The sequence below is a fragment of the Mandrillus leucophaeus genome, unplaced genomic scaffold (genome assembly GCF_000951045.1).
Source record: "Mandrillus leucophaeus isolate KB7577 unplaced genomic scaffold, Mleu.le_1.0 Scaffold119, whole genome shotgun sequence".
Classification (NCBI taxonomy): domain Eukaryota; kingdom Metazoa; phylum Chordata; class Mammalia; order Primates; family Cercopithecidae; genus Mandrillus; species Mandrillus leucophaeus.
Window position 1 is genome coordinate 1 of NW_012100209.1, and position 25,779 is coordinate 25,779.

At 38.1% G+C, this 25,779-nt stretch overlaps 1 protein-coding gene across 1 annotated transcript in view; it reads left to right on the top strand.

Moving 5' to 3' along the window:
- Positions 1-1,580: 1,580 nt before the first annotated feature.
- LOC105529463 (WD repeat-containing protein 70-like) overlaps positions 1,581-25,779 on the top strand; it is a gene marked incomplete at its 5' end in the record, with an annotated part of 53,960 nt that continues 29,761 nt past the window's right edge. Inside the window, 7 exons of the mRNA XM_011966622.1 lie at positions 1,581-1,680; positions 4,873-4,957; positions 17,295-17,334; positions 18,680-18,780; positions 20,423-20,502; positions 22,487-22,603; positions 24,433-24,595. Of these exons, the coding sequence (XP_011822012.1) occupies positions 1,581-1,680; positions 4,873-4,957; positions 17,295-17,334; positions 18,680-18,780; positions 20,423-20,502; positions 22,487-22,603; positions 24,433-24,595 (686 nt within the window). The remainder of the gene's footprint in view (positions 1,681-4,872; positions 4,958-17,294; positions 17,335-18,679; positions 18,781-20,422; positions 20,503-22,486; positions 22,604-24,432; positions 24,596-25,779) is intronic.

Consider the following 25,779-nt stretch of genomic DNA (forward strand, 5'->3'; position numbering starts at 1 on the left):
TCACTCTCTGTGCTGATCTGTATCCTTTCTGGGGACTGCCCAGTCTTTGAGAAGCTGTGTTTATCTCAGCTCATTTGTGTTTTCTCTGCTTAACTGAATGTCTGCAATAAATACAGTTGATGTCCAATAAAAAAAAATTGAATCAATGAATTCTTTGTGTTTATGAAAGATGGAAGCATGATCGCTAATATAAAATTCTAAGACTGTTACCCAGAGGAAGAACTGAGAAGCCAGTTTTCACTCAGTGTATGCAGATTATTATTATTTTTTTAAATGAACTGGCCTGCTTTTATAAGGTGGTGTACTCCTCATTACTGGATTTTTTTAGGTGTAAGCCCAGGGACTGGGTGTCAGGGATATTATTTGGAGGGCAAAGTGCACAAGCTCTGTTTTGTGACTCATTCTTCATTAAGGGTTGCTACTAGAACAATGGAGATGAGCTCACTTGCTTTACCATACCTGTGGCTCCCAGGAGGGACTCACATCGTGTCATTACCAGCAGTGCCCCTGTCTTTCGCTATGGAATTACCCTAAGAAAGTTGGTAATGGCCCAGAACCATTGTGTAATTAGCCAGCATGGCATGTGTGTGTGCATACACAGGTACACACATACGCACGCACACACAGCTATTACAGAGGTTACTAATGACAGCTATGTAGGGGACAAAGTTTTTAATGGACCAAATGTCTTTGTTCATGTAGACCATGCTTTTTGAGGTAATTGACTTCTAGTACCTTGTACTGGTTGCTGAGTCATAATTGAGTGGCAAGATTGGTATAGTAGAATTACAAGTCATTAACTGTGTAGAAACAACATTAGAAATAAAAATACTATTAAGATAGATCAGTAAGAGAAGGATTATAATTCAGTATTTAAGAATAGTCTTTTTGGGTTCAAACCCCCAGGTCTACTACTTACAAACTGTGTGGCCTTGGACAAGGTTTTTAAGTTTCTGTACCTCAGTTTCTCAAACTATAAAATGGAGATGGTAATAACAGAACCTAACTTACAGAGTGATTGTGAGGACTAAATAGGCAAGATAGGAAGACATATAGTGCTTAGGATATGATAAGCATTGTATAAGGGTTAGCTGCTGTTACTATTATCATTATTCATTCCACAGGCACATTAAGGATAGTTCAAGACCTTCAACCATGTGCAGAGTGTATGGCATATCCTAGGAATACAATAAATATTTTGGGGTAAATAAATAATGTGCTAATTTGTAATTTTGATTTATATTTGCTCTTTCAGATAAATACAGGAAATTGACCCAATAACTTTATAAGCATAATATGAAGAAGTTATTGTAGTCTTGTCTTGTACAGAGCTTGCTAGGGCAATCTGGAAAAATATCTCCTGCTAGGACTTACCTTCTCTGTTCTTTGTTAAAGCAAATGGATATTTTGAAAAGCCATTTGGTTTTTTTTTTTAAAGCAAGTTATAATCACATGAAATTAGTACTTTGCTTATAGGTGTGTATCATTTTCATCATGATAAAGTGAAATGTTCTTGCCACAAAAGTGTTCTCTTCTGAATTCAGGTGAGATGTTAACACTTTCCTTGTCTTTGTGAATAGGTTCATCCTAAGTTCCACTATAAACAGGCTCATGACTCGGGCACAGACACTTCTTGCGTGACTTTTTCCTATGATGGTAATGTCCTTGCCTCTCGTGGAGGTAGGTTAAAAACTTTCTTTTTGATGTATTTCTCCATATAAAACAATCATCTTTAACAAATATGACAATAATACCCTAGTGTTTAGTAAAGCTTGCTGTGATTTTTGTTAATGCACCTTTGCCAGTCTGATTTCTTCATTAAAATACATTTCCAACTTTGCAACATTGTTTGTATTAAAAATTACCAAGTAAAATGTTTAAATATTTACTTATTTTTTGCCTAAGTTTTTCATTTAGATTCAAATTCCATAAGAGTTTGAAGCCTCCACAAAAATGATCTTTGCTTCTACCTTGGCAAGTTTATAGATGATCACCTAGATTCTTTCTATACCATTTTATAATTCTGTATCTGTTACTTCAAAGTCTTCTATTTGTTGCTTGACCATTGCTTTTTTTTTTTTCCTTCCCCAGTTCAAATACTAACCCAATTTAGTTTTTTTTAAAAAGTCTATATCTAGATGAGATTTTCAAAAATGGTTCTATATGGTCATATTGTAAGTTTACTTATCCATACGCATATGCTTGGGTACAGCTTCCTAATTTTTTGCTAAATCTTTATCACATAGATAGGTTGTGTATTGATAGAAGGAGATGGAGAATAGTGAAGGCAACATTATGGGAGAGTATGGGACATAGCTGAAAATTTTCCTATAGACCCATTTGTGGGGAGAGAAAAATAGCATGGTAAGTAGGCTGGAGCCATGTTACAGAGGGTCTTAAATATCACATAAAGAAAAGAAATACTAATAGCATGGTAAGTAGGTGGCAACTATGCTACAGAGGCCCTTATATAGCCTTTATTCTGTAGGCCAAGGGAGGAGCTACATTTTAGGCAGGTGAATCTAACAGTGCTATATTTAGCTATTTATTCAGTCACTCGACTACTGTATATTGAACATCTACTATGAGCTAACATTATGCTAGGTGCTGGGTATAAACTGTAAACATCATAGACAGAATCCTTTTCCTGAAAGACTCTACAACCCAGTGTAAAGGATAGTGGAAGTGAAGAGAGAGGCAAGAGAAGTGGCACAGCTTTCCCCTCAATTTAACTAGTCCCTGTCCTTTTACCCTTGGGAACTCATTCAGATTCTCTTTAGGGAAACTTTACTATTATATCTAAACTACTCTCATTTGCATAACTTAAATCAAAGTACATATACATGTAATTCTCTGTGATACACATGGCAAATGTGGATATGTACAAAATATGTATTTTGGTCCATCAATTCTAACCTGCTACTTGAGTTCAGAGATGACTCCCAATTAAAATTCTGTATATTCTTTTTTTAAAACAATGGTTCTCATCCCAAGAGTGTATCTGAATCCCCTGGGAAAGTTTTCAAATGGTGAATGCGCCACTTAGGAATTCTTATATCCACTCTTGCATCTTTGGGATGGTATATCCAAGTCTCTGAGGTGGAGTTAGGGGAGAAGAGGGGAAAAAGGGAGACTGTAGCTTGAAAATTCTTCACAGGTGATAAAATAGGTGAGCCCATAATTACTCAACTGAGTAATTACCCAGTCGATAATTACTCCCTTAGTATAAAAGTAAGTCCTTTCCCTTCCATCTCTCACACACACACACACACACACACACACACGCTTTTGGATAACTTAATTGGTCAATACCACATGTATACTGTATTCCATCATTTTCCTTCCTGGATGTATACAGTATGGCAGATGGAAGTCTATTCAGCAGAGTCCTCAGGGTGTTACAAGGTGCTTCTGCTAGCTGCGTAACCTCTGGATTAGATGGAATTAATACAGGTTAATGTTTTCTTATTATTTGAAGATTGTGGGGATGTGTAACCTTTTTTTAAAGACTAAAAGCAAACCGGGTGCAGTGGCCCACACCTGTAATCCCAGCACTTTGGGAGGCCAAGGCAGGTGGATCACTTGAGGCCAGGAGTTTGAGACAAGCCTGGACAACACGATGAAACCGTGTCTCTACTAAAAATGCAAAAATTAGCTGGATGTAGTGGCGCATGTCTGTAGTCCCAGCTACTCGGGAGGCTGAGGCACGAGAATCACTTGAACCTGGAGGCTGAGGTTACAGTGAGCTGAGGTCATGCCACTGCACTCCAGCCTGAGTGACAGAGCAAGACTGCATCTCAAAAAAAAAAAAAAAAGACTAAAAGCAATAAAGTAACATTCCAAAGGTGAGCCTTACAAAGTTCTCCCAGTACAAGCAGGTCCTGCGTCCAGCCAGTTATGGATTAGTGCACCTGCCAAAAGTTGGGTTTCAGAGGAAGCTTCACTGTAAAAATGGGGATTTTTACTGAACTCTTTATTCTCCTCACTTGCACCTGATTCTCATTCCTTATTGGACCCAAGGGATTGAGGCAGGTCTCAGCTGTGGGCACTGGGGAGCAAGAACAGCAAAAACATTATTTATATGAGTTTGGCTTTTGTTCTGTTCAGGAATTAGCCTTATAGAAATATTAAAAAGGGATTTTTTAGAATTTATTTTTTAAATAAATATGGAATGCTTCACAAATTTACACATCATGCTTGTGCAGGAGCTATGCTAATCTTCTCTGTATCGTTCCAGTCTTAGTATATGTGCTGCCAAAACGAGCACAAAAAGTGATTCCTTAAAAATATTCATTATTCTTTAAATGGCTTGGTAAAGCTGTACTCCCCAGCAAAGTGAAGAATGATAGCTATAGGTAGAATTACACTGGAGGGAAGGGAATCACATGGCTCACCCTTATTAATGTTAATAGATAGCTTTACTCACCAGTGGGAAAAGGAATCTGTTGTGAATTGAACTATTTTCAGTCCTGATAGCTGTTAAATTAAAATCTTCTCAAGAAGTAATGTATGCTCAAATACACCACAGGGGAACTACCATCTGCTCTAATATCATACTTTAGAGTAGATTCTCCAGGGTTCCTTCTAGCTTGCATCTATCTGGAAAGTAATTTCTGGAAGCCCAATTCATTATCAAATAGCTTTCAACTGTTCTTGCGACTGCTGTTTTCAAGCTCTCTGAACAGTTAAAAAAGTAAAACATGCTTGTGTGTATCTAGCTTCTTTCTGCCTTTCTTTCTTCCCTCTTTCTCCCCTTCCCCTTCCCTTTCTTCCTTATAGTTGTACATTAAGTGTAGCAGACACTAAACCGGGAGCGAGTTCTTTTTGCACAATTCACTTTTCTGTCTTTTTTCCCCCTCATTCCTCTGTCAGGTGACGATTCATTAAAATTATGGGACATCCGACAATTTAACAAGCCACTTTTTTCAGCCTCGGGTCTTCCCACCATGTTCCCAATGTAAGTAGCATATTTTAAATATTTGATCGGCATAGAAGAATGGAAAAGAAGTACTTTTACCTTAATGTTAATTTATATCATATGTCTTTTAGATCTTCTGGAAAAGAGACTTGAGTGATCAAAATCTGTTTTTTGAAATATATATATATATATAAAAAACACATTCTTCAGACTTCACTTTTTTGAAGTTAAAATTATGTATTTGATTTATTCATGTGTTTGTGTGTATTGTATGCACGCATAAGTCTTGGGGTAGTAAAATATATTTTAAGAGATTCAGTTCTTTTAATATTGTATAAATGGCAAGGTAGGCCTTTTAAAATTTGTGGTTTTTAAAAATTTGAGCTCCAGTCAGCCGGGTGCCATGGCTCACGCCTGTAATCCCAGCACTTTGGGAGGCCAAGGCGGGCGAATCATGAGGTCAGGAGATCGAGACCATCCTGGCTAACAATGGTGATACCCCGTCTCTACTAAAAATACAAAAAATTAGCCAGGCCTGGTGGCAGGCACCTGTAGTCCCAGCTACTCGGGAGGCTGAGGCAGGAGAATGGCATGAACCCAGGAGGCGGAGCTTGCAGTGAGCCAAGATGGTGCCACTGCACTCCACCCTGGGCAACAGGGTGAGACTCCATCTCAAAAAATAAATAAATAAATAAATAAATAAATAAATATATTAATTAATTAAAGTTGATTGAAAATCCTAATATTAACATAAGAAATATGATAGTAAAGGTCTTTTAAGGAAGAAAAAAACCTCATTTTTGATTTCTGGATAGTATGTGTTTTTCTTTAAGACATTTTTTTAGATAGTAAAGAACAAGGATAATCTTACGTTTTTACTTCCTTCTATCATGGCTTGTTTTTCAGAATATCCCTTTCCTGCGAGAAATGAAATGTGTAATATGCATGCCTCATCCATGTTCTCTAAAAACAAAAACTCAAAATATGAAGTATTTGGTGTCTTCTGTCAGTTTGAAATATTATAATCATCATTGTTTTCAAGAGGCTAACTCTATAGTTTGAGAAAGCATATATTCTGGAAATGAAAGTGCTAACACTTTCAAGTTGATTGAAAAGGCCTGGCGTGCTGTAAATGTTATACATCACATTTTGTATGTGATGTATAATTACACATGTTATACATGTAACATAATTATGCATAACATAAATTTAAAGAGTGTATATTCTGGAAATGAATGTGTTAACACTTTTCATTTCACAAATAAAGTTTTTGTGTTATTATTAAGAGAGAATATTGATGTTTTAAATTCAGAGAGATTGAAGAGGAAGGCTAAATGGATAAAAAGAGCCATGAAATAATAGACCCTTTATGAACCTAGCTACTTATCTTAATTTATAATGTGTAAGGGACATACTGGCCATTCAGACTACAGTCAGTCTCCGTTATTGGTACTTAGGGAGGGAAGCAGAAAGATAATTCAAATTAATGGATATTCCAGAAGTCCTCAGAATTGGCTTTGGAATGTATCTTTGTTCTTACATTTGAATGTGGATATAGCTGATCTGGGAATTCACTTCAAACAAATTAATGATACTATACCTGTGAAAGTTTGACTCTGAAGGAGTTGAGGAACTCATCTGTTCTTTCATTTCTTACTGGGAATAGAATAATCATCTATTTTACTGATATAAAGTCCCAACTCAGGCAGAATTGCACCTCCTTATAAGTTTCTAGAAATAAAGGAGTCAAGCATTGTCTCTGCCCAGAGTCATACAAGGAGTAGCATTATACAGGGAGAACTTGAGCTATCAGCACTGCAAATGCTAACTGAAAATAAACTTGAAAGACTACATTTGGCATTTATCTGCCTTCTAAAATATAGTGAAACCTCTTTAATGTGAAACACAAGGAAATGGAAAAAATGGGCTTTGAATTAACTAGCTTTCCATTATCTGATTTTTATTATAGAGCAATCAGGCAGCTGGTTGACTAGGGAATAGCATTTGCTTTGAATTATGTGTATTATTTTGAATAACGTGATACCAGCTTAATGAAATATTACTATAATTCACTTTTTAAAGGAGGATTAAACAATGTATATCCTAGAGGGAGCCTGAGTAACATATTCGTATTTAATAAAATATGTATATTTGGCCACAGCCAAGTGATAGGACGGTATGCCTAATTAACATAGGTGTGTGGAGCACTTGCTCACTGAGAACAGAAAGGTGGAGTCTCAGAACACTGATTGTTTCTTGGTCCTCCAAGATGTATGAATATTTGATAGGAAAACTGAGAGTAAGTAGAAAATGATGGAGTTTTAGTGTAAATTTGCCAGTACATGTTTCTTTCTCTGGCCCTATCTTTTTTCCAGGATCAAAAGCCAACTTCTAGCATGGCTTATTAGGACAGTGTTTGACTGTCAAGAAGTGCAGTGGTCACTTAGTACTACTATCTCTAGGAGTATTTTCTTTAATCACTGGAGAAAAGAGATGCCAGTGGAATATGGTGAAAAACAACATTGCCTTTTTGCTGCCTTCGTAATTTGGACTACAAGACCACCTTGAAAAACTTAAACCCTTTTTGGGGAGTTTCCTAAAGCAGGCAGCATACACATTTAAATGGAAACTTGAATTCAGCTGGACTTACCTACTAAGCCAGCATCAATAAGACTTGATTAAATTACTTAAATTAGTTCTTTGATACTCTTCTCAGCCATCTCTAAATTCACCTAGTGGTATCTATATTATGAAGGTTCCAGAACAGTTGTTCTTCATATTTGAAGAATACAGTTGAACGTTTATCTGTAGGCACACGAGAGTAAAGAGAAAAGATACCTCAGATTTCGTGGTGGTTTAACTGTTAATATCTATGACATAAAATCTAACATGTTTTCAGGTAGGGAAGATGATGGGAACTAGTTTAGTGCTGATTCCTTTTTATTATTTTAAAAAATTATGATACTGTAAAATTGACCTTTTTAAGAAAGCACACAGTTCTGTAATTTTTAACACATGTATAGATTCATGTAATCACTATCAACCCAATCAGTATACAGAACACCCCCTAAAAACTCCTTTTTGCTATCCCTCTATAGTTTACACACTCACCCCTTCTTCCACCCCCAACTCCTAAGCCCTGGCATTCACTGATCTGTTCTCCAGCATTGTTGTGTTATGGTTTCGAGAATGTCATATAAATCAGCAGTCCCCAACTTTTTTGGCACCAGGGACTGGTTTTGTGGAAGACAATATTTCCACAGACAGGACCAGGATTAGGGTGAGGCAAGTGAGATGCCTTCCTCAATCACAAAGTTTAGAGGGGCGCTAAAACACTTAGTAATGAAGATAAATAACATTTTAATGCAACAATATAAAAAACGCAAGAAATCTATGGTGAATAAAATACCAAATTTTTAAATAAAAATGGGATCAGTAACAGTGCTGTGCCAAGCTATATTACAGCCTAAGGCAAAAGGAAAACTCAGTTGGACTGATCCTGTCTTTATTTAAAATGTTGATGTTTCGTTTGTCACAGATTTTTTGTTTTTATTTTTTAATTATTATTAATGGTGGAGACTAGAGTTGGGGAAATGGTAACTCACTTCTGCTTGAGTGATACATTGAATTTTGGACTTCTTCCCAAATCCACCTACTACTGTTTACTTTTCAGAGTCCTCAGATAGGTACCCTATGCCTTCTGCCCTGGTTTTTAAACAACATTCAGAGGGAGAGACTGAATGGAGTATGTTTCTACTGTCTACAATGGTGATGGAAAAAACAAAATGAAGCAGTACGGATTATAGCAGATGTGCCTAGGAGGAAGCTTCTAAGTTAGCTACACGTTTGGAGGGACATTCATATGGTAGGAAATAAAATAATGTCATTGATCCTAGAATGAGTCACCTCTCTTACTTGGGTGGTATGTTCCCTTGACATAGCTATGCCACAAGGAAGAGCTACTGGCTTTTACTTAATTAGCTGCCATTGGTATTAAGCATACTTGGCTCAGTTTCTCAGTATTATTTTCCAGAGCTCATTCCTCTTGCCTACCTGCACACTAGGACATAACTCTCCTGTATAAAAATTAGACTTAACAGATTTTACAACTTCCCTAAAGAGTTCATTTCTGTGTATGAAATCCCTCACCGTCAGATCATTTTTTTTCTTTACTTTTAGCCTCACATTCTCATGTTTAGAGCCTACATCCTTTGCTCTGGTCCTCATGGAGTTGGAGAACAGCTGGTTAACATCCTCTGTTTCCTTGAAGATTATAAAGTTACTGTTCAGTCTTGTCTTTGTCTGAGGGAACCAAACTTAGTCTTTTGTTCTTTTTTGTTTGTTAACATTTCCTTGTGGATCTTGTTTTCTCCACACTTCTGTTGTCTTTGATACTCTCTTCTCAGCCATTTCTAAATTCTCCAGTGACCAAATTGAAGTAAGGGTCTCCTCAGGGCTGATGGTGTCATGTGGGTGGTGAGGGCATCATCATATTACTAATGTTTATTCACATAATGCATGGCACATAGTAGATGCTCAGTGAAGATGTATTTATTAATTTTGCTTTACCTTTTATTACATTTTATTCTGTTACATTCTTGTTAGGACTAACTGTAATGTCCTATTCCTTACCACCTTCTCAAGTTTTTATTTTTTGGTTAATAGTTTTTAAAAATCAATTTGGAATTTCAGTGCATGTATTTTCTTTTGTTTCTTTTTTTTGAGACAGAGTCTCACTCTGTTGCCCAGGCTGGAGTGCAGTGGCGTGATCTCGGCTCACTGCAACTTCTGTTCCCTGGGTTCAAGCGATTCTCCTGCCTCAGCCTCCCGAGTAGCTGGGAATTACAGGCACCTGCCACCGTGCCTGGCTAATTTTTGTAGTTTTAGTAGAGATGCAGTTTCACCATTTTGGCCAGGCTGGTCTTGAACTCCTCCTGACCTTGTGATCCACCCGCCTCAGCCTCCCAAAGTGTTGGGATTATAGGCGAGAGCCACCATGCCCGGCCACATTTTCTTTTAGAATTGATGAAAGAAGTATACATTTATTTTAATTGTCTACTTCTTTAAAACTTTAGATGATCCTTTTTTCAGATTTACTACAAATAACCAGGTTTTGGGTTCATTAGAGGAAACACAGATTTACCGCAGATGCTTAAAATATTGGTAATTTAAACTCCACTGAATATAATTTGTTTTGGTTCTTACACTATTAATGAATATGATATGTTTCCTGGTTGTATTTTGTAACCTGTACTCTGTGCTTTGAAGCAAAAGTTATTTCTTTGAATTTGACACTTTATCAGAAGTCTAATCACTGCTCTTCATTAGAATACGGGACAAATACTGATGTGATATAGTACTTATCACTTTGTTTTTCTCATCTTTATTATCTCTCTTTTTTTTTTTAATTTATTTTATTTTATTTTGTTTTTTGAAACATAGTCTTGCTCTGTTGCCTGGGCTGGAGTGCAGTGGTGTGATCTCAGCTCACTGCAACCTCCACCTCCTGGGTTCAAGTGATTCTTGTGCCTCAGCCTCTCAAGTAGCTGGGATTACAAGCATGCATCACCATGCCCAGCTAATTTTTTTTTTTCTTAGTAGAGACAGGGTTTTACCATGTTGGCCAGGCTGGTCTCGAACTCCCGATCTCAGTTGATCTACCCAACTCAGCCTCCCAAGGTGCTGAGTGAGCTGTCATGCCTGGCCTCAATTAACTTTATAAATTTTTTGTAACTAGCACATTCTTGATTCAGGTGCAGTTTTTTAGATTCTCTATTCAATATTCTCTTCTTTGAAATAATGTTTACTATAGGAATCCAGATTCAAACCCTGCAGTGAAGCGTCCTTTCCTATGACCACCTATTTAACAATGATCTCATTTGGGAATTTACAATGTGAGATGAAGGGCCAATCACGTGCTGTCTTAGACTTTGTGAGCAAAAGAATGAGGACCAAAAGGAGGGCTTATCCAGTTTAATAGTTTATCCATTTTCTAGTATCATTTAACCCCATAACAAGCTATATTTTAAAAATCCACTCCTTAGTAGTGCCAACATTTGCAAGTGAAGGTTTTTCTGCTTTTGTTTGTAGTCCTTCAAAACAATAGAAATAGTCAGAGTATCCCTTTTGCTTAAACAGGAACTTTTTTTTCCCCCTTCGCTACACAAGTTTGATATTTTATTTAATAAGTATTTACATTTATTTAGTAGGTATTTAAACTTGTGTAGACTTGATTGCCGTGAATGGCAAAGCTAGATAAGGAATCAGCCACTAGGTAATACTTATTGATTTTATTATTATATTATTATATTTACTTATTAGGTAATACTTATTATTCACTAGGGAGAAACATACTTCCTCTATAAAATGTAAAAAAAGAGAACTTGATTTGTAGATGTTTAAAAATGTTCAGAATGATACTTTTCATAATGTGTAAACAAATAATACAGTAATGACTAGAGCTCCACTGTCTAACCCTAGCACCATATCACATCCCACTGAGGGACCAAGTAAAGGACTTTATGTCTTGCAGGATTTTCTGACAGTTTTTCTCCCTCAGCCTGAATCTGATGAATGATCTTTGGTAACAAGTTTTCCAGCTGTCGTATCAGAATTCTGGCCAAACTTTCACAAGTATGTATAGTGTGGGGAAGAACAAGGTCTATAATTAAAATGTATCCCAGGATAGTATTTTTCCTTTTTGGAAATGATAGATAATGGTCTTGTAGGAGGATGGGTTGTGACACCCCTAAAGGACTAAATAAAAGTATAATATTTAAAACATCTTTACCTGTACTATAGTAAGATAAATAATATTTTACATACCCTGTGTAGTTTGTCTATACAGGAAGATTCAGCTTTTCCTGTGTTTCCTTGGTTTTACATACTTAATGATTTCCAAGATCTGATTACATATGTTTTTTTATCTAGCAGTTAGAGATTTAATAAGTTTCATGCATTACTGTTTTATATATATAAACACAGGATTGGTGGTCATTATCTTTATGCCTGTTTCTGTTGATAAATGAAGAAATGTAAAGGAGCCCGGGTCTGTGTAGACCAAACATAGAAAAACCAGGTGGAGATTGGTTTACAGTGTGGGTCTTAAGTGATCAGAAATAGCCATGAGGTGCTTCTCATGCCTTTTCACAACCTGGTCTCCATAATAAATGATAATATCTCATATAAACAGATAAGGCTCCTCTTCTGTAGAAATGACTAGCCTGAGGCCCCAGCGCCTGAGGCTCCTCTTAGGCATGAGCTCCATATCTTGACACACCTACCATATCTTGATATCCCATTCTGTGCCCACTAGTGGGAAGCTCTGCTGCATCTAAGTGGATCCCCTGGGGTGGGACCTCTGGGGTCATTTGCCTTGTAGGATGACCACTCACCTGGGTCACTCACCCTGTGGACTCCTGTTCTCAGTCTCCTGTTTGTTTCCTGCTCACAGGCTGTCATTAGTAAGAATAATTACCAGACTTTCTTCAGTCATTACTTGTGCCTTCTTTGCCTTCACAAATTCCTCTCAAGTAACAGGGTTGGAGCAGACCTTTACTGTTTTGAATTAGATGAACAACATTGTATTTAATTTTCTTTCTCAAGAGACCTTTCATTTTCTCTGAGAACTTTTTCTTGTGATGAAATTCTTTAGGCAGGTTTATTATCAGATACAGATGGGATTCATTTAGTGCCAAGGATGACTACTAGGTTCCAGATTTTTGCTGTTTTAGTGGTTATCTTTATTTTATCGCACAGACTGTAAATGAGTTACTTTAGTAAAAGCATTTTTCACGAGTTTGATGGGAATTAATTTGATAATTAGATGCCAGTTTTTAAAACACATAATCTATGCATCTGTATCAAATATGTATGACAGGTGCAAAGCAACACTTTCCCTTACTTGGTTTTTCTGCAGCAGCCCCCACATTTATGAAAATACTATGGCATTTTTTCTTTTCACCATTGCACTCCTGTCTGGCCTATTAGAGAATTTTTCAGGATAGGGAAGGGAGAAGATTGAGAAGATTTCTGGGGAAAAAAAAAAGACAGTTGCCCCAAGTCTGGCCCATGGTGAAACTTCCTTGGAACTGGGGGAATGTAAAGGAGGGGTAAAGGAGAGGCATATGCTCACTTAGCAAGATGTGTAGAGAAAATGTCTGCCTTTAAACTTTTCCATTGAGGGGATGTCTGTAGAGATCAGGTGGTGCTGATGACTCTTAGTTATTGGAGACTGGGGCTTACTCACCATATTTGCTTCCTGAACTTTAGAGGGATGAAGCCAAGTCTTGTGGCCCATGCATGCGGCAAAGCCATCCCAAGTCTGAGAAAAGCAAGGCTTTGGGAGAGAATGGAGGGAACAAAGACAGGAAAAATAGCCTGGAAAAGTTGAAACAATTCCCATTTTACTCTTACACTTCTCTGGCCCAATATTTTAATATAGAAATAGTTTTTCTTTCTCTGTGAAGAAAATCTTGGGCTTGTGGAAATCTGAAGAAAGTTCTTTCTCCAGTATTTTTTTGATCTTATCTGTTTTCTTTTTATTTGTTTTGGGTTCACATCTTGATCTGCTTTCTTAGTGTCTGGAATCTGCACACACACACACACACACACACACACACACCCATTCAAATGTGTTGGATAGTCCCAAGGATGTCTGTAACTCTAAGACTGCCTCTATACAAGTCTGCAAAATTGTGTGACAGTCTCCTTCACGGTCAGGTGTCAGGCTTTTCATTTGAAAATTGTGAAAAATGCTTGTTCAGGGAATCACGGCCTTACCTTATCCATTCTTGTACTATATGACAAAAACCAAATGTGAAAAAACCAGATGGAGTTTGGTTTACATTATGGGTCAGCAGCTGTGGAGGATCCGGAAAGGGGGTTTCAACATAATCATGTTTAAGGTATAAAATTATGAAGGCTGTTTGCTTTCTTTTAGCATGTAGAATAAGGGCGGTGTTTAGATATGTGCATTGCAGATCCCTAAGATGTTATGCAGGCATGATTTCTTTTATAGTAACATTTGTGAACTGGGAACTAGTGGGCTTTTTTTTTTTGTAAATGATTTTAGTAATTCCTGCTTTTTAATACAAACTTGCTAAGGTTTCTGCTGGGTTAGGTGAGTTTGTATATGATTAAATGTCTGCTACCTCCTTTCCTCCCCATCTTTCCAAATAGAACTTTGCATGGTTAAGTAGTAAGGGAGTAAACAGTGAAGTTGGAGAAATCTGCTTACTGACCAAGCTCCTCTATGTGCAAGTTATTATGTGACCTTGGGAAAGTTACCACTCTCTACAACCTCAGTTTCTTCATCTGTGAGATGGGATGAGATTATTAATTTTGTAGTAGTTGTGAGGACTCAATTATATAAAATAATACAAAGTTCCAGTACCTAATAGTTCCCTTTCTACCATGTCCTAAAATGTAAATCATTTCTCTCTTTGGTTTCCTTTTCCTCCTCCCCTTATTTGCTTCCCTGGTTTCTCTAAAAGTAAACAAAAAAACCACAGAAATAAATTATTTGGAAATTTTTGTGGCCTTTTCACTTTTGCTAAGGGGTAATTTCAAAATTCCTATTTTGGAATTTTGACACTGCTAGCTTGACATCGTGCTGTCTTTCTCCCCAGCCTACCCCTCTCTTTTTTCTTTGCTCTCTGCAGGGAAGAAAAAAGTCTCTCCATTGAGCACATTAAGGTCTTGTAACTCCTTCTAGTCATGCGTATGGTCTCCTATTCCAATTCTTGTCTCTTATTTTTGGGCAAATTTATGGTTACCCTCCACTACCAAATTAAAGTGTTAAAATGAAAATGGGCTTTGGTTTAAAAGAATAAGCTTAATTTTGTGCTGAAATGTATAGTTCAACTTCAACAGCTAGAGGCCATTAGTGAACCCACATGTTTTGGGAATTGAAGTAGATTAGTGTAAGAATAAAACACTTTGTCAATTTAATTAAGCAAATCAGTTTATTAAAATATGCAGACTAATTTCAGAACCTAGTTCTTTGCACTGCAGTGGCCTTTTGCCATTTGAATCTCATGATACAATGTGAGGACTTTCTCTTTGATTCCGTAGATCTCATGTCTTGATGTTCCTGACTGGTTCTCTGGTCCTTTGATTCAAATGTGCTCTCTATGCTTTATTTGCTATATTTCTCAGTAAATCCAGAGGTCTGAGTATGTCACACTCCCAGTAAAGAAGCACTTCTTCAAGAACAGGATGAAGAAAGTTTGGGGTGGTTGGTTGATAGAGGGATTGTACTCTTTCTAAGTATTTATAGCTCATCTGTTTTCTGATGATGGTTCCTTAGGCTTCTAGCAGGCACGTGTCGCATTGTTGTTAAGCAAAGCCCGGTATGTATGTTTGACAAGTTAGCAGCGTGGCAGCTCAGCTTGCTTCCCAGCACTGCCGCAGTCTCAGGGATTGTTTGGTTTGGCAGGTAGCCAGCTCTCTGCTATAAGATGCATTTCCTTGACAGGATAAAGTGTGGAGCCGCATTAGCTGCAAAGTTTACAAAGGTTAGCTAAACACACACAATAAATATTAATAAACAAAAAAGGCCCACCCACCTTTGACTTTAAATTTTGTTTCTTCATTTCGTGTTTTAGAATCCTTGTAGTAGTTGATTAATAACTGGTATTAGGGTAATTGAGCCTTAAGTATCCTCTGCCTAAGTTAGATTGCTCACAGGCCTCTCATTGGCTGCTTTGGTTTCTCATTGCCACAGTGCATGGGGCTCTGGAACGACTGTTTAGTTTAAGGGGTCTTATTTGCCGCTCCCTGTTTTGGTGTGAAAGGAGGGTAAATATGCTTCTCCCTAAGAATGTATATGAACCAGCTATATGTGTGTGTAAAGGCTCTGGAGGGTACAGGATGTGAACAGGAATAGAGGTGAGGTGTCCTTGGACTCCCTGGAAAGCAATCAGACCTTGGTCTGTTGGCTTGTACAGTTGCTTCTCTCTAACATTTACACCCTCAGTGAAGAGGGAGAGAGTAACAGTAACCTGCTGCCCCTGGAAACTGCCTGTTTGGCTGGATGTCTTGGAATTTATCAGGCCTACATTGTGGATCTTTTCCAATTCTGTACCCTGCTCACTTGAAAACATATTTGAGAACTAGTAATCTTAGACTGCTTAGCTGGACCTCTAGAGAACCAAGAAAGAGAAATAACTCTAATACTATGCCCTTAATATTGTCCTGGCCCATTTATGGGTGGCTGAGATTTCTGAAAGCCTTTGACAGCCCCTTTCATTGCTCTGTGATTCATGTACATTCTCTCTCTCTAGGACCACATTAGGAGGAATCTAACCCTGCTACATTTGCAGGATACCTGAGTATAATAATGATATGAGGAAATCAAATTATTCCTCATGGAGTAATGATTTTAATTAGGAAATTGTCTCCAGCTTTACCTAGCAGAGCAATCCATTTAGGCATGGGTGAACTGTAGCTTTTAATTCATCCTTCGGTGAACATTTGTTGAGCACCAGACACTAATCTAGGCACTTGGGATATGTTGCCAAACAAAACTAACTGAGATCTTTGCCCATGAAACATGTGTTCTAGTGGGGAGGGCAATCAGCATCATTAATAAATAAGTTATATATTATATTAAAAGATGATATATACTATAAAAAAAAGAAAAGCAGAGTAAGGGGAGTTCTGGGGCACCGTTTTAAATTGAGTGGTCTGAATAGCAACGACATTTAAGCAAAGACTAAAAGAGATGAGTCTTGACTCAGATGGATTTCTTCTAGATAGGGTTTCATAAACATGACTTCATGAAGTTATGTTTGTGACTCTCCTCATGTTTCCATATACCTGGCTTGACCATCTGGGAATTTCCAGTGGTCTATCTCAAATTAGTCTCAGTGGTGGAGCACCTAGAAGCTGCACTTTGTAGACCATGAGCTGTTGAGAAACTTAATTCCATCTTCCCAACCAGGAGCAATTTTATTAGGAGAAAATGTGACTTTTTAATGTATGTATTATAAAGTAGGTTTTACAAGCATAGGTACAAAGCAACAACAACCCCCCTCCCCAAAATACCCAAACTATCAAATTAAATATATCTTATTTTTTCAAGTTTTTCTGTTAATATTTACTCACTATTATATTTGTTTTATCATCTTTTAGCACTTGCTAACCTGAGTAGCAGGTACCATAGATTTGAGAAAAATTGTGGAAAGAAAGCCTGAACTGTGAAAACCTGCCCTTTTAACTTAATTTTCGCCCCAACTAATGGGGAAAACACAGCCATTCTGATTTGATTTTCTCTGTACAATATCCCAGTCCTCTTCAGTGGTACATAGATTAAGAACCACTCTTCTAGAGCAAGTCTGTTAAATCAGATATGAATTAAATAAATGTCTTGTAGACTCTTTTCAGCTTTCTCCTTAATTCCTCTGGAATATCAGGTAAGGGTTTGTAGCCATTTACCTATTTTTTTGCATATTTTTTTTACCATTCACATGGGAGTCTGAATTTTTACCTTCCCTCCCTCCCTCCCTCCCTCCCTTCGCACTCTGTCACCCAGGCTGGAATGCAGTGGCACAATCATAGCTCACTGAAGCCTCAAACTCCTAGGCTCAAGCGATCTTCGTGCCTCGGCCTCCTGAGTAGCTGGGACTACAGGCACATGCCACCATGCCCAGCTGGGAGTTAATATTCTATCGAAAAGGATCTCAGAGATTTCAAGATATTCTATCTTAACGAAAGAGTGGAATGATTAGAGACAAGGAACCAAAGAAATTCAGCCCAAAGTAGATTTAGGAGACAGTAGTCATGATTTTCATTTTACCACTAGAACTATAAAATGCTAATATCTAATCGTACCCTTTTTCCCTTTAGTCCCTATATATAGTTTGGCAAGTGATAGATTATTAATAATCATTGATTTAATGCTTCCACTCATATCTTGTTCTATCAGAGTGAGTTCTATAGAACCTAGTACATGGGGTTTCTGTTTACCAACATCAGCTTCATCTTTTTTCTGTTTAATTCTATCTATGCTATCCCTCCCACCTCTGCCCTCTTACCACAGACAAAAATTAAAAACAGGGTATAGTTCTCATTGAGAACTTGTGGTTCTTTTCAGTCCCAGAGCACCACTTATTTTCCTCACCAGTAATGAATTCATAGGATCATAACTTCCAGTGAACCTTCTCTTAAACTGCTTTTCATTCAGGTTAATGTCAAGTCTTCATATTTTGTATCTGTTTTACTTCTGCTGTTATCCTGCTGTTTTATCTCATAGATAGGGAGACATTATTAAATGCCTACAAATGTATATTGTTTTTGAAAAAGCTTTATGAGATTTGGATCTTTGTGAACTAAAAACAATAACCACCTGGTCTCAATCTGCCGTCCAGAGGGACATATTGTATGTGTGTAAGAGCATGAAATCCACTTCAGTGGTAAGTGTAACTGAGTTATGTGGATTTAGCATTTCATGATGCCAGCCTCACGTGGTAATGGACCTGGGAAACCTAATTTTGCGGTTTCAAGGCTGTCCAGAAAGGGAGATAATGTCAGGAAGAGAACATCTTTTTTATTTTTATGGAGTATCACCCAGATAATAAGTGATGGAATGGAACTTAACTTCAGGAACACAACTTTATGGTTTAAAAGAAAATGTATAAAAGTTAGAGGTAAACCATCAGGATGATATTTGATATAGTAGACTAGTCATCAAAGTACCAGCAGGATTGTTTCCATTTTTATCTGGCCTCTTTAGTCAGCCACTGCACCTTTCCTTTGCAGAGTGTTGTTCGCTGCCTGTGGCATCCAAAGCTGAACCAGATCATGGTTGGAACTGGAAATGGATTGGCTAAAGTCTATTACGACCCCAACAAGAGTCAGAGGTATTTCATAAGTATTGCCTGTTTTAGATGGATGACAACAACTGGGGGGGAGGGATTTCCCTCCCACCCCCCGCTTTTATTCATTTCCCACTTTGATGGAGATCCACCCATTTAGAAAATGCAGCTGGCACAAAGTAAAGCCTCAAACTCCTGATATTGTGCTTTAAAAAGGATTTGAATATCGCCCTTGATCCACACTGAATTCAAAGCGAAAGTTTCCTGGGGATTTGCAGTTGTTTAGCTGAAATGTTGAGTGCAAGGGGGAAAAATGTTCTGCCTACTTTGCATACCACCCTGGACAGAGGCATTAGCAGCGATACATGTAAGAGATTAACAAAGCAGGGAACTAACCACTTACAGGAAATGGAATCAGCTTGTCCATTTCGCTTCTTTCTTTTTTGGCTTCTAGCAGTTACTGGTTTGGGTGTTTGGCAAGATTATTCTCTGCCCGCAGAAAAGGACAGCACAGATACGTTTCCCTTCCACCCGCATGCCCACCCAGTTTCAAACTTAAGTATACCACTGTATTTCAAAAGTCTGAAAATGTAACTAGAGGTTCAGTCAGTTCCTCAGTTATTTCCATCTTGCTTAGGCACAAAGACGGATATGTGTCATCACCCCAAAAAAATGGTTTTGTTTCTCTCTCTTAAAGTACAGTGACTGATTAGCTCTTTCTTTAGAGTAAGACTTGGTTAACTAGCATTAAAATTCACATGTGAAAATCACTGGGGTCCCATATAAACTTGTTTTAAGGTCTCACCTCCTTTGAGGAAAGGAAAGCCACCCTCTATTGATGAATATTCATTGGCCATAATTTTGCTCTGAATAGAAGCAGACAGCCCCATCTTCCTTCAGAGCTTCCTGGACTAGAGTTGGAATCCTGGCCTTATACAATAAAGTATATTTATGGTATTTGAAAACAAATAGGATTTTATTTGTTTTTTAAAAAAGAAATTAAAAATGCTAATGTACTTCGGATTCGAGTCTGCTTCACTTGAGAAAATGATGAGCCTCATTTGATAGCACCCATTTAGAAGGCACTTTCTGTGGAAGCTTTGCTTTAAGAAATTTACTTATTTGTATTTACTTCTCTTGAAAAGGATAACGCTCTACTACTAAGGAGAAGTGCAATGTTCTAAGCACATTTTTGGTTAATCCCACACATTCTTGGGCCGTAGCCCCTTGGCAACACTGCTGAGCCAACTCAGTTCCAGACACTTGTACGCTTGTATTTGAAAAGTGGACATATGCCATTTCGGGTGTAGACCACCCAGGTTGCTTTCATCCGAGACATAAACTAAAATTTTAACCCTATGACCTTTAGAGTTAAAAGGTTGGGTAATTTTATTAAGATCTTAAAATTTCACATTATTCCTGTAGGCTTTGTAAACTTGTGTCCTGTTGCCCTGTTACCTCTCCAACCCTCTTGCTTGGTAATAACCACTGACAGACAGACTTGCTTTTCCATAAGTTTAAGCTTTTATCACTGAGAACCCATCTGTTGCCATCCCTCAGAAGGTCAAGGACTTGTGTAGATGAAGTACATGCACAGAGTATGTTCCTGAAAGTATCTCATGTTTTCAACATGAAATTTTGTTTCTAAGACCAAGTAAAGAAAATAATTTGCTTTTACACCCCTCAGGGGAGCAAAATTATGTGTGGTTAAAACCCAGCGGAAGGCAAAACAAGCTGAGACTCTAACTCAGGACTACATCATCACCCGTAAGTCGTTAACATGCCTCTCAATCATGTATCTCTCTTCTGCTCTCATGTGGTTTTGATTTCATAGCTTTAGAGACAGAGAAAGCCCTCAGAATTCAGGCATATATTACAAAATTGCCCATTCATCTGGATAGGACTACGAGTCATGTAACAGCTAACCTCTTTGGCTTTTGTGACTCATCACAGAGACAGGGTTATTTCTGCAGCTTTCAACCCAAAAGGAAAAAGCCTATGTGAGCCCAATACATTATAGCAGTTTTTTTCAAGAGTAACAGTCTGTTCTAAGTGTAAACAAGAAAGAGTGCTGGTCTTGGAATCAGGAGGCCTGGGTTTGTCCAGTTCCACCACTGACTGGCAATGTGATGTTGAACAACTTAACTTTTAATCAGGAGAGTACGACAACTAGAGGAAGGGTCTGTTCCAGCTTCCTCTGAAATTCTATGACCATGTGCTAGACTGATCCTCAGGAATTTGTATATAAAATTAACTACCTGGGGTATGAGTAGAAAGGTTACTAGGGCAGAGTGGTTTCTCTCAGATATGTCACACAACCTCATTAATCTGGCAGATATGTGTTCCCAGAGCCACAATCTCAAACCTGCAACAGGTGACAGCTAGGAAAGAAATAATGGATGCTACAGCGATTATCGTTAGCGGATGGCCCTGTGGACTTTATCAGTGACTCAGTCTGGAGCCCAGGGGGCGCTGTACTGCCGGGTTTTCTCACTGGTGGTGGGTCTTATATGAGACCAAGTCCCTTGGAGCTTATGACCAGTAAAGAGATCCCATGATACTTTTTGCAAGAGTAGAAGTGTTAAAGTCACTGTCATAACCAGTCTAGCTCATGTAATTACATGCGGCCTACTTAAATTCCTCCAGTCGTTTGAAGTGAAAAGCTATTTTTCCTCCTCCTAAAAATACTGTTGTGTTGTGTTGCCCAACTGAGTGACCGGTGGCTATGTTTCTCAGCTCCCCTGACTCAAGGCAGGCATGTTTTACTGGTGAGTGATATGGTCCAGCCCTAGTTGGCAGTATAGGTAGAAGGTAGAAGGTTTGAGGTGTCATAGACATTTTATTGATATTATAAATTCCCTTTAACCTTTCCCTTCCTTCCCCTGGTCCCCTGGGAAAAGTTTCTTTTAAAGGAGGTTTAATCTGCATGTAAGAGTCAAAAAGAAATTGTGCTGGTACTTTTTGGGGGCAAGAAAAAGAGAGTTATTTAATACTTCCCTAATAACTCTTTCCTTTTCCCCTAGAATATTATACTGTTTTCCTTTTAAATTCTTATAATCTTTTATATTCTGAAATTTAATTTTGACATTGAGTAAACAGCAACAGCAATTGAACACATATTGCTTTGGTTCTTATTTTCTTATTTTGCTACCATATAGCAGGAGGGATAAGGCCCCATTAAGTCCCCACGCCAAGAGATTTAGGCACCCCTTGCATTCATGGCAACCTTTATCCCAGTTTTAGTGGGGTAAATGTTCCTCCCTTCCGGTTACTCAGTGTTGTCAACTCCTCCTGAGAGGTGGTCACATTTCAGAAACGTGTGAAGTGATTCCAGTGTTTATGAGACATCTGAGGAGACTTCAGGACTGACAGCAAGCTATTGGCATTATTTACATTTGGGTCCTGTAAGAAAAAAATAAGAGGCAGTCCCAATATGTGTTTCTTTTCAAAACCGCAGTAATTAAGTTTTAACTGCTACCCACGGTTTGGGAGATGGGGAACCTCACCGATGTTTCCGTGACAATATTTAACAGTATTTCCTGAGTGCCGTTAGCTGCCAGGAGAGGTGAGCAATGAGTCTGGTCTCAAGCAAAATTGGCTAATTGGTTACAGTAAGACTGTCTTTTATTATTAGATGAAGGCTGTCATTGTGACTTCCATTTCATCTTTCAGTTAGTCATGCTTTTTAGCTATGGTTTTGGATGGAAAGATTATTCTTATAATGAAATTTTTCAAATGTGACTTCTTGTAGCTCATGCCTTGCCTATGTTCCGTGAGCCCCGCCAACGGAGTACAAGGAAACAGCTGGAGAAGGACAGACTGGATCCCCTGAAGTCGCATAAACCCGAACCTCCTGTAGCAGGCCCAGGTGACTGTGATCCAGCTAGTGACCTGCAGAGGGGGTTCAGAGGCAGGGTGGGGTAATTGATATAAAATTGGGACAGTCTTTTGGGCCTGGATGCTTCTTTGTCTTCAGAGAGATTTTACTAGTGTTTTTTTTTTAAATGTTTTCTTTTTAGCTGCAGAAGAACTGATGCAGAATCCAGATGTATAAAGCGGATAAAAATTGAGCTGCTATGCTGAAATAGGGAGGAAGACTGGGGCCCTTTCTGCTTGGTCTGCAACTTGAGTTTTCCTAGCTGGCCTCAGTGGAACTTGAGGGCTCAGTGGAACTTGGAACCCAGTGTTAAAACCACTGCTCTCAATATTGGCTTAATGTACAACACTGGGCACTTTTACCAGAATCCAGGCTGGATTAGGTTTCACACAAGGCAGAAAGTGGCCATCATTTAGATTTGTGTTGATATCACTAGAAGATGGATAAAAGTCTTCAGCATTTTTAAGAAGTAGGTACCAGAAGAAAGCCAAGCAGCACTGGCTAATAGTATAGCACATACCTTCGTTAGAATTTCATTTTCTGTTATCATCTATGTAGTTTCTATTTGGTCTGCTCCTTCAACATAGAAAACATTTTGCATATCTATTGTAATTTTTTTTTCATTTTTTTTCTAACACCATCCTAACTGAAGTTTCCAAATAATATTCTTTCTTGGATTATTGTGAACCCTTTTAACTAGGCACCTTAGTCTCAAGTCACTCCCTCTCTCCCACCTCACTTCTATTTGTCTTATACACAGCTTTAATCCCCAACTCTGTTAGCTTTTCATGTTGCTACAGCCTCCAAACCTTCATAAGCTTCCCGCTGTCCAATTGTCTTTCCAGAGATTCAAGGTTCTATACAGTCCAAATCAAATCTACCCCTGTAGCTTTACACCTTACTTCTTTCCTGCTCTGATCTTCTGAGATTACTGTTGGTTCAGTCCTGTCCCCAAATACCCACTGAAGCAATGTATTTTTGTACTTAACCCATTCTGCTTGTTGAAAATAACCTTGTTTACCTCCTGAACTTTCACAAATTGGATCCATCTCTTTCATAAAGACCTGTTCAACCACCTGAGCCTGAAGTGCTGTCTTCCTCTAAGTGCCATAATAGTTACTGGCCGTACAAATTATCTCACAGTTAATTATTTCCTGCCTTATTTAGTTTCTTCTTATCTTGTTTTATGAAATGAATCTTTTAGTGTTATTTGGCTTTTCATATGTTTATCTTCCTAAAATGTCCTACATCTTTCTGAGTACCAGTCACTATACTAGCTGCTAGAGATCCAGTGGGGAACAAATCCCTGCCCTTAAAGAGGTTCCTGTTTCTTAGGGAGATTATAGTACAGCAGAGCAACATGAATCAGTATGTTCAGCTTATTTGTTTTCTCTTATAATACTCAGCAAAGTACCTGTAAGGTATTTGGAAGATGGCAAGCCCTAAGATAATGTTTATTTAAATAGCATCTAATGAATATTGGTTATTTTTATTAATTGAATTCTAAATGTTGATGCCAGAGGAACTTTTTTAAGCACATGTATGGCAAATTGTCTGTAATTTTTTCTATGTTGGTACGATTCTGTAAGTTTAAGCAACTGAGACATAACAAAAAAATCTCTTCCTATTTAAAAGTGTTATGGGGAAGTTGAGGTTTGGTGATCTCTTACTTTGGTTCTGATTGTCATAAATGTAAGCTGAAAGGATGATACTCAAGTACTCTTGAGATTTGTGCTCAGATAAGTACAGTGTACACAGATATACCTGTGTATCCTCATGCTCATTCAGTTTCTAATTTGATTTTTTTTCTTTTGCGACAGGTCGTGGTGGCCGAGTTGGAACCCACGGGGGCACTCTCTCTTCCTATATTGTGAAGAACATTGCTTTGGACAAGACCGATGACAGTAATCCTCGGGAAGCCATTTTGCGTCATGCCAAAGCAGCAGAAGACAACCCATATTGGGTTTCTCCAGCATATTCCAAGTGAGAATATAGCTTTTTAAAATAGGAAAATTGTTATGTTTAATGAATTGGGGAGAACATAACAATGTTGTTTTTGAGTTCTAACTTGTCTATTTCTTATTTCATACTTAGATATGAAAAATAGGCCAGATACTCATGGTCCTTAAGCCTAGGCATTTGTTTGTATCATAAAACTCTAAAATCATGAATTTTAAAACTAGGCCCTGTTCCATCAGAGTTGTAGCATGGTGTAAACCATTATGTGAAGCCCATCCTGCCTATGATTAAAACTACAAACAAATCACTGCTTATGTGCATTATGTTAGTTGAGGAGGGTTAAAAGCAAATGAAGCAGTTTGTAGGTCTGATATTATGAACTCACTTTTATTTATAGAGCTGTATATGTAAGTAACACTGCAGAGTAGATCCTGCCTGCTCGTATTCCCTCAGATAGCTTAGCACGGATGAATAGGTAGCAGTTCTTAAAGCCACCAAACCAGCTACGTTTACATTAAAGATAGGTACTATTATAGAATTTTCCGTTTTTATTTTTACTTACTTATTTAGAGTCAGGATCTTGCTCTGGTTGCCCATGCTGGAGTGCAGTGGCATGATCATAGCTCACTGTAACCTCAAACTCCTGAGCTCAAAGGATTCTCCTTCCTCACCCTCCTGGGTAGCTAGCATGACAAGCATGCACCGCCACACCCAACTAATGTTTCAATTTTTTATAGAGACAGGGTCTCACTATGTTGCCCAGGCTGGTCTTGAACTTCTGGTCTCAAGTAGTCCTCCAACCTCAGACTCCCAAAGTGCTGGGATTATGGGCATGAGCCTCTGCACCTGACCAGAATTTTCAGTTTCTAAATTTTTAAACTTTTTGATTTAATTTTAGATTTTTAGGAAAGTTTCAGAAATAGTACAGAGAGTACATACATACTGTTCACCCAGCTTCCTCCTAATTTAACACTTTACATAATCTTAGTGCAATTAATTATCAAAACTATAAAACTAACATTAGTATAATACTATTAACTAGGCCAGGTGCATTAGCTCATGCTTGTAATCCTGGCACTTTGGGAGGCTGAGGCAGACAGGTCACTTGAGGTCAGGGGTTCAAGACCAGCCTGGCAGCACATCTCTACTAAAATACAAAAATTAGCCAGGCGTGGTGGCGTGCGCCTGTAATCACAGCTACTTGGGAG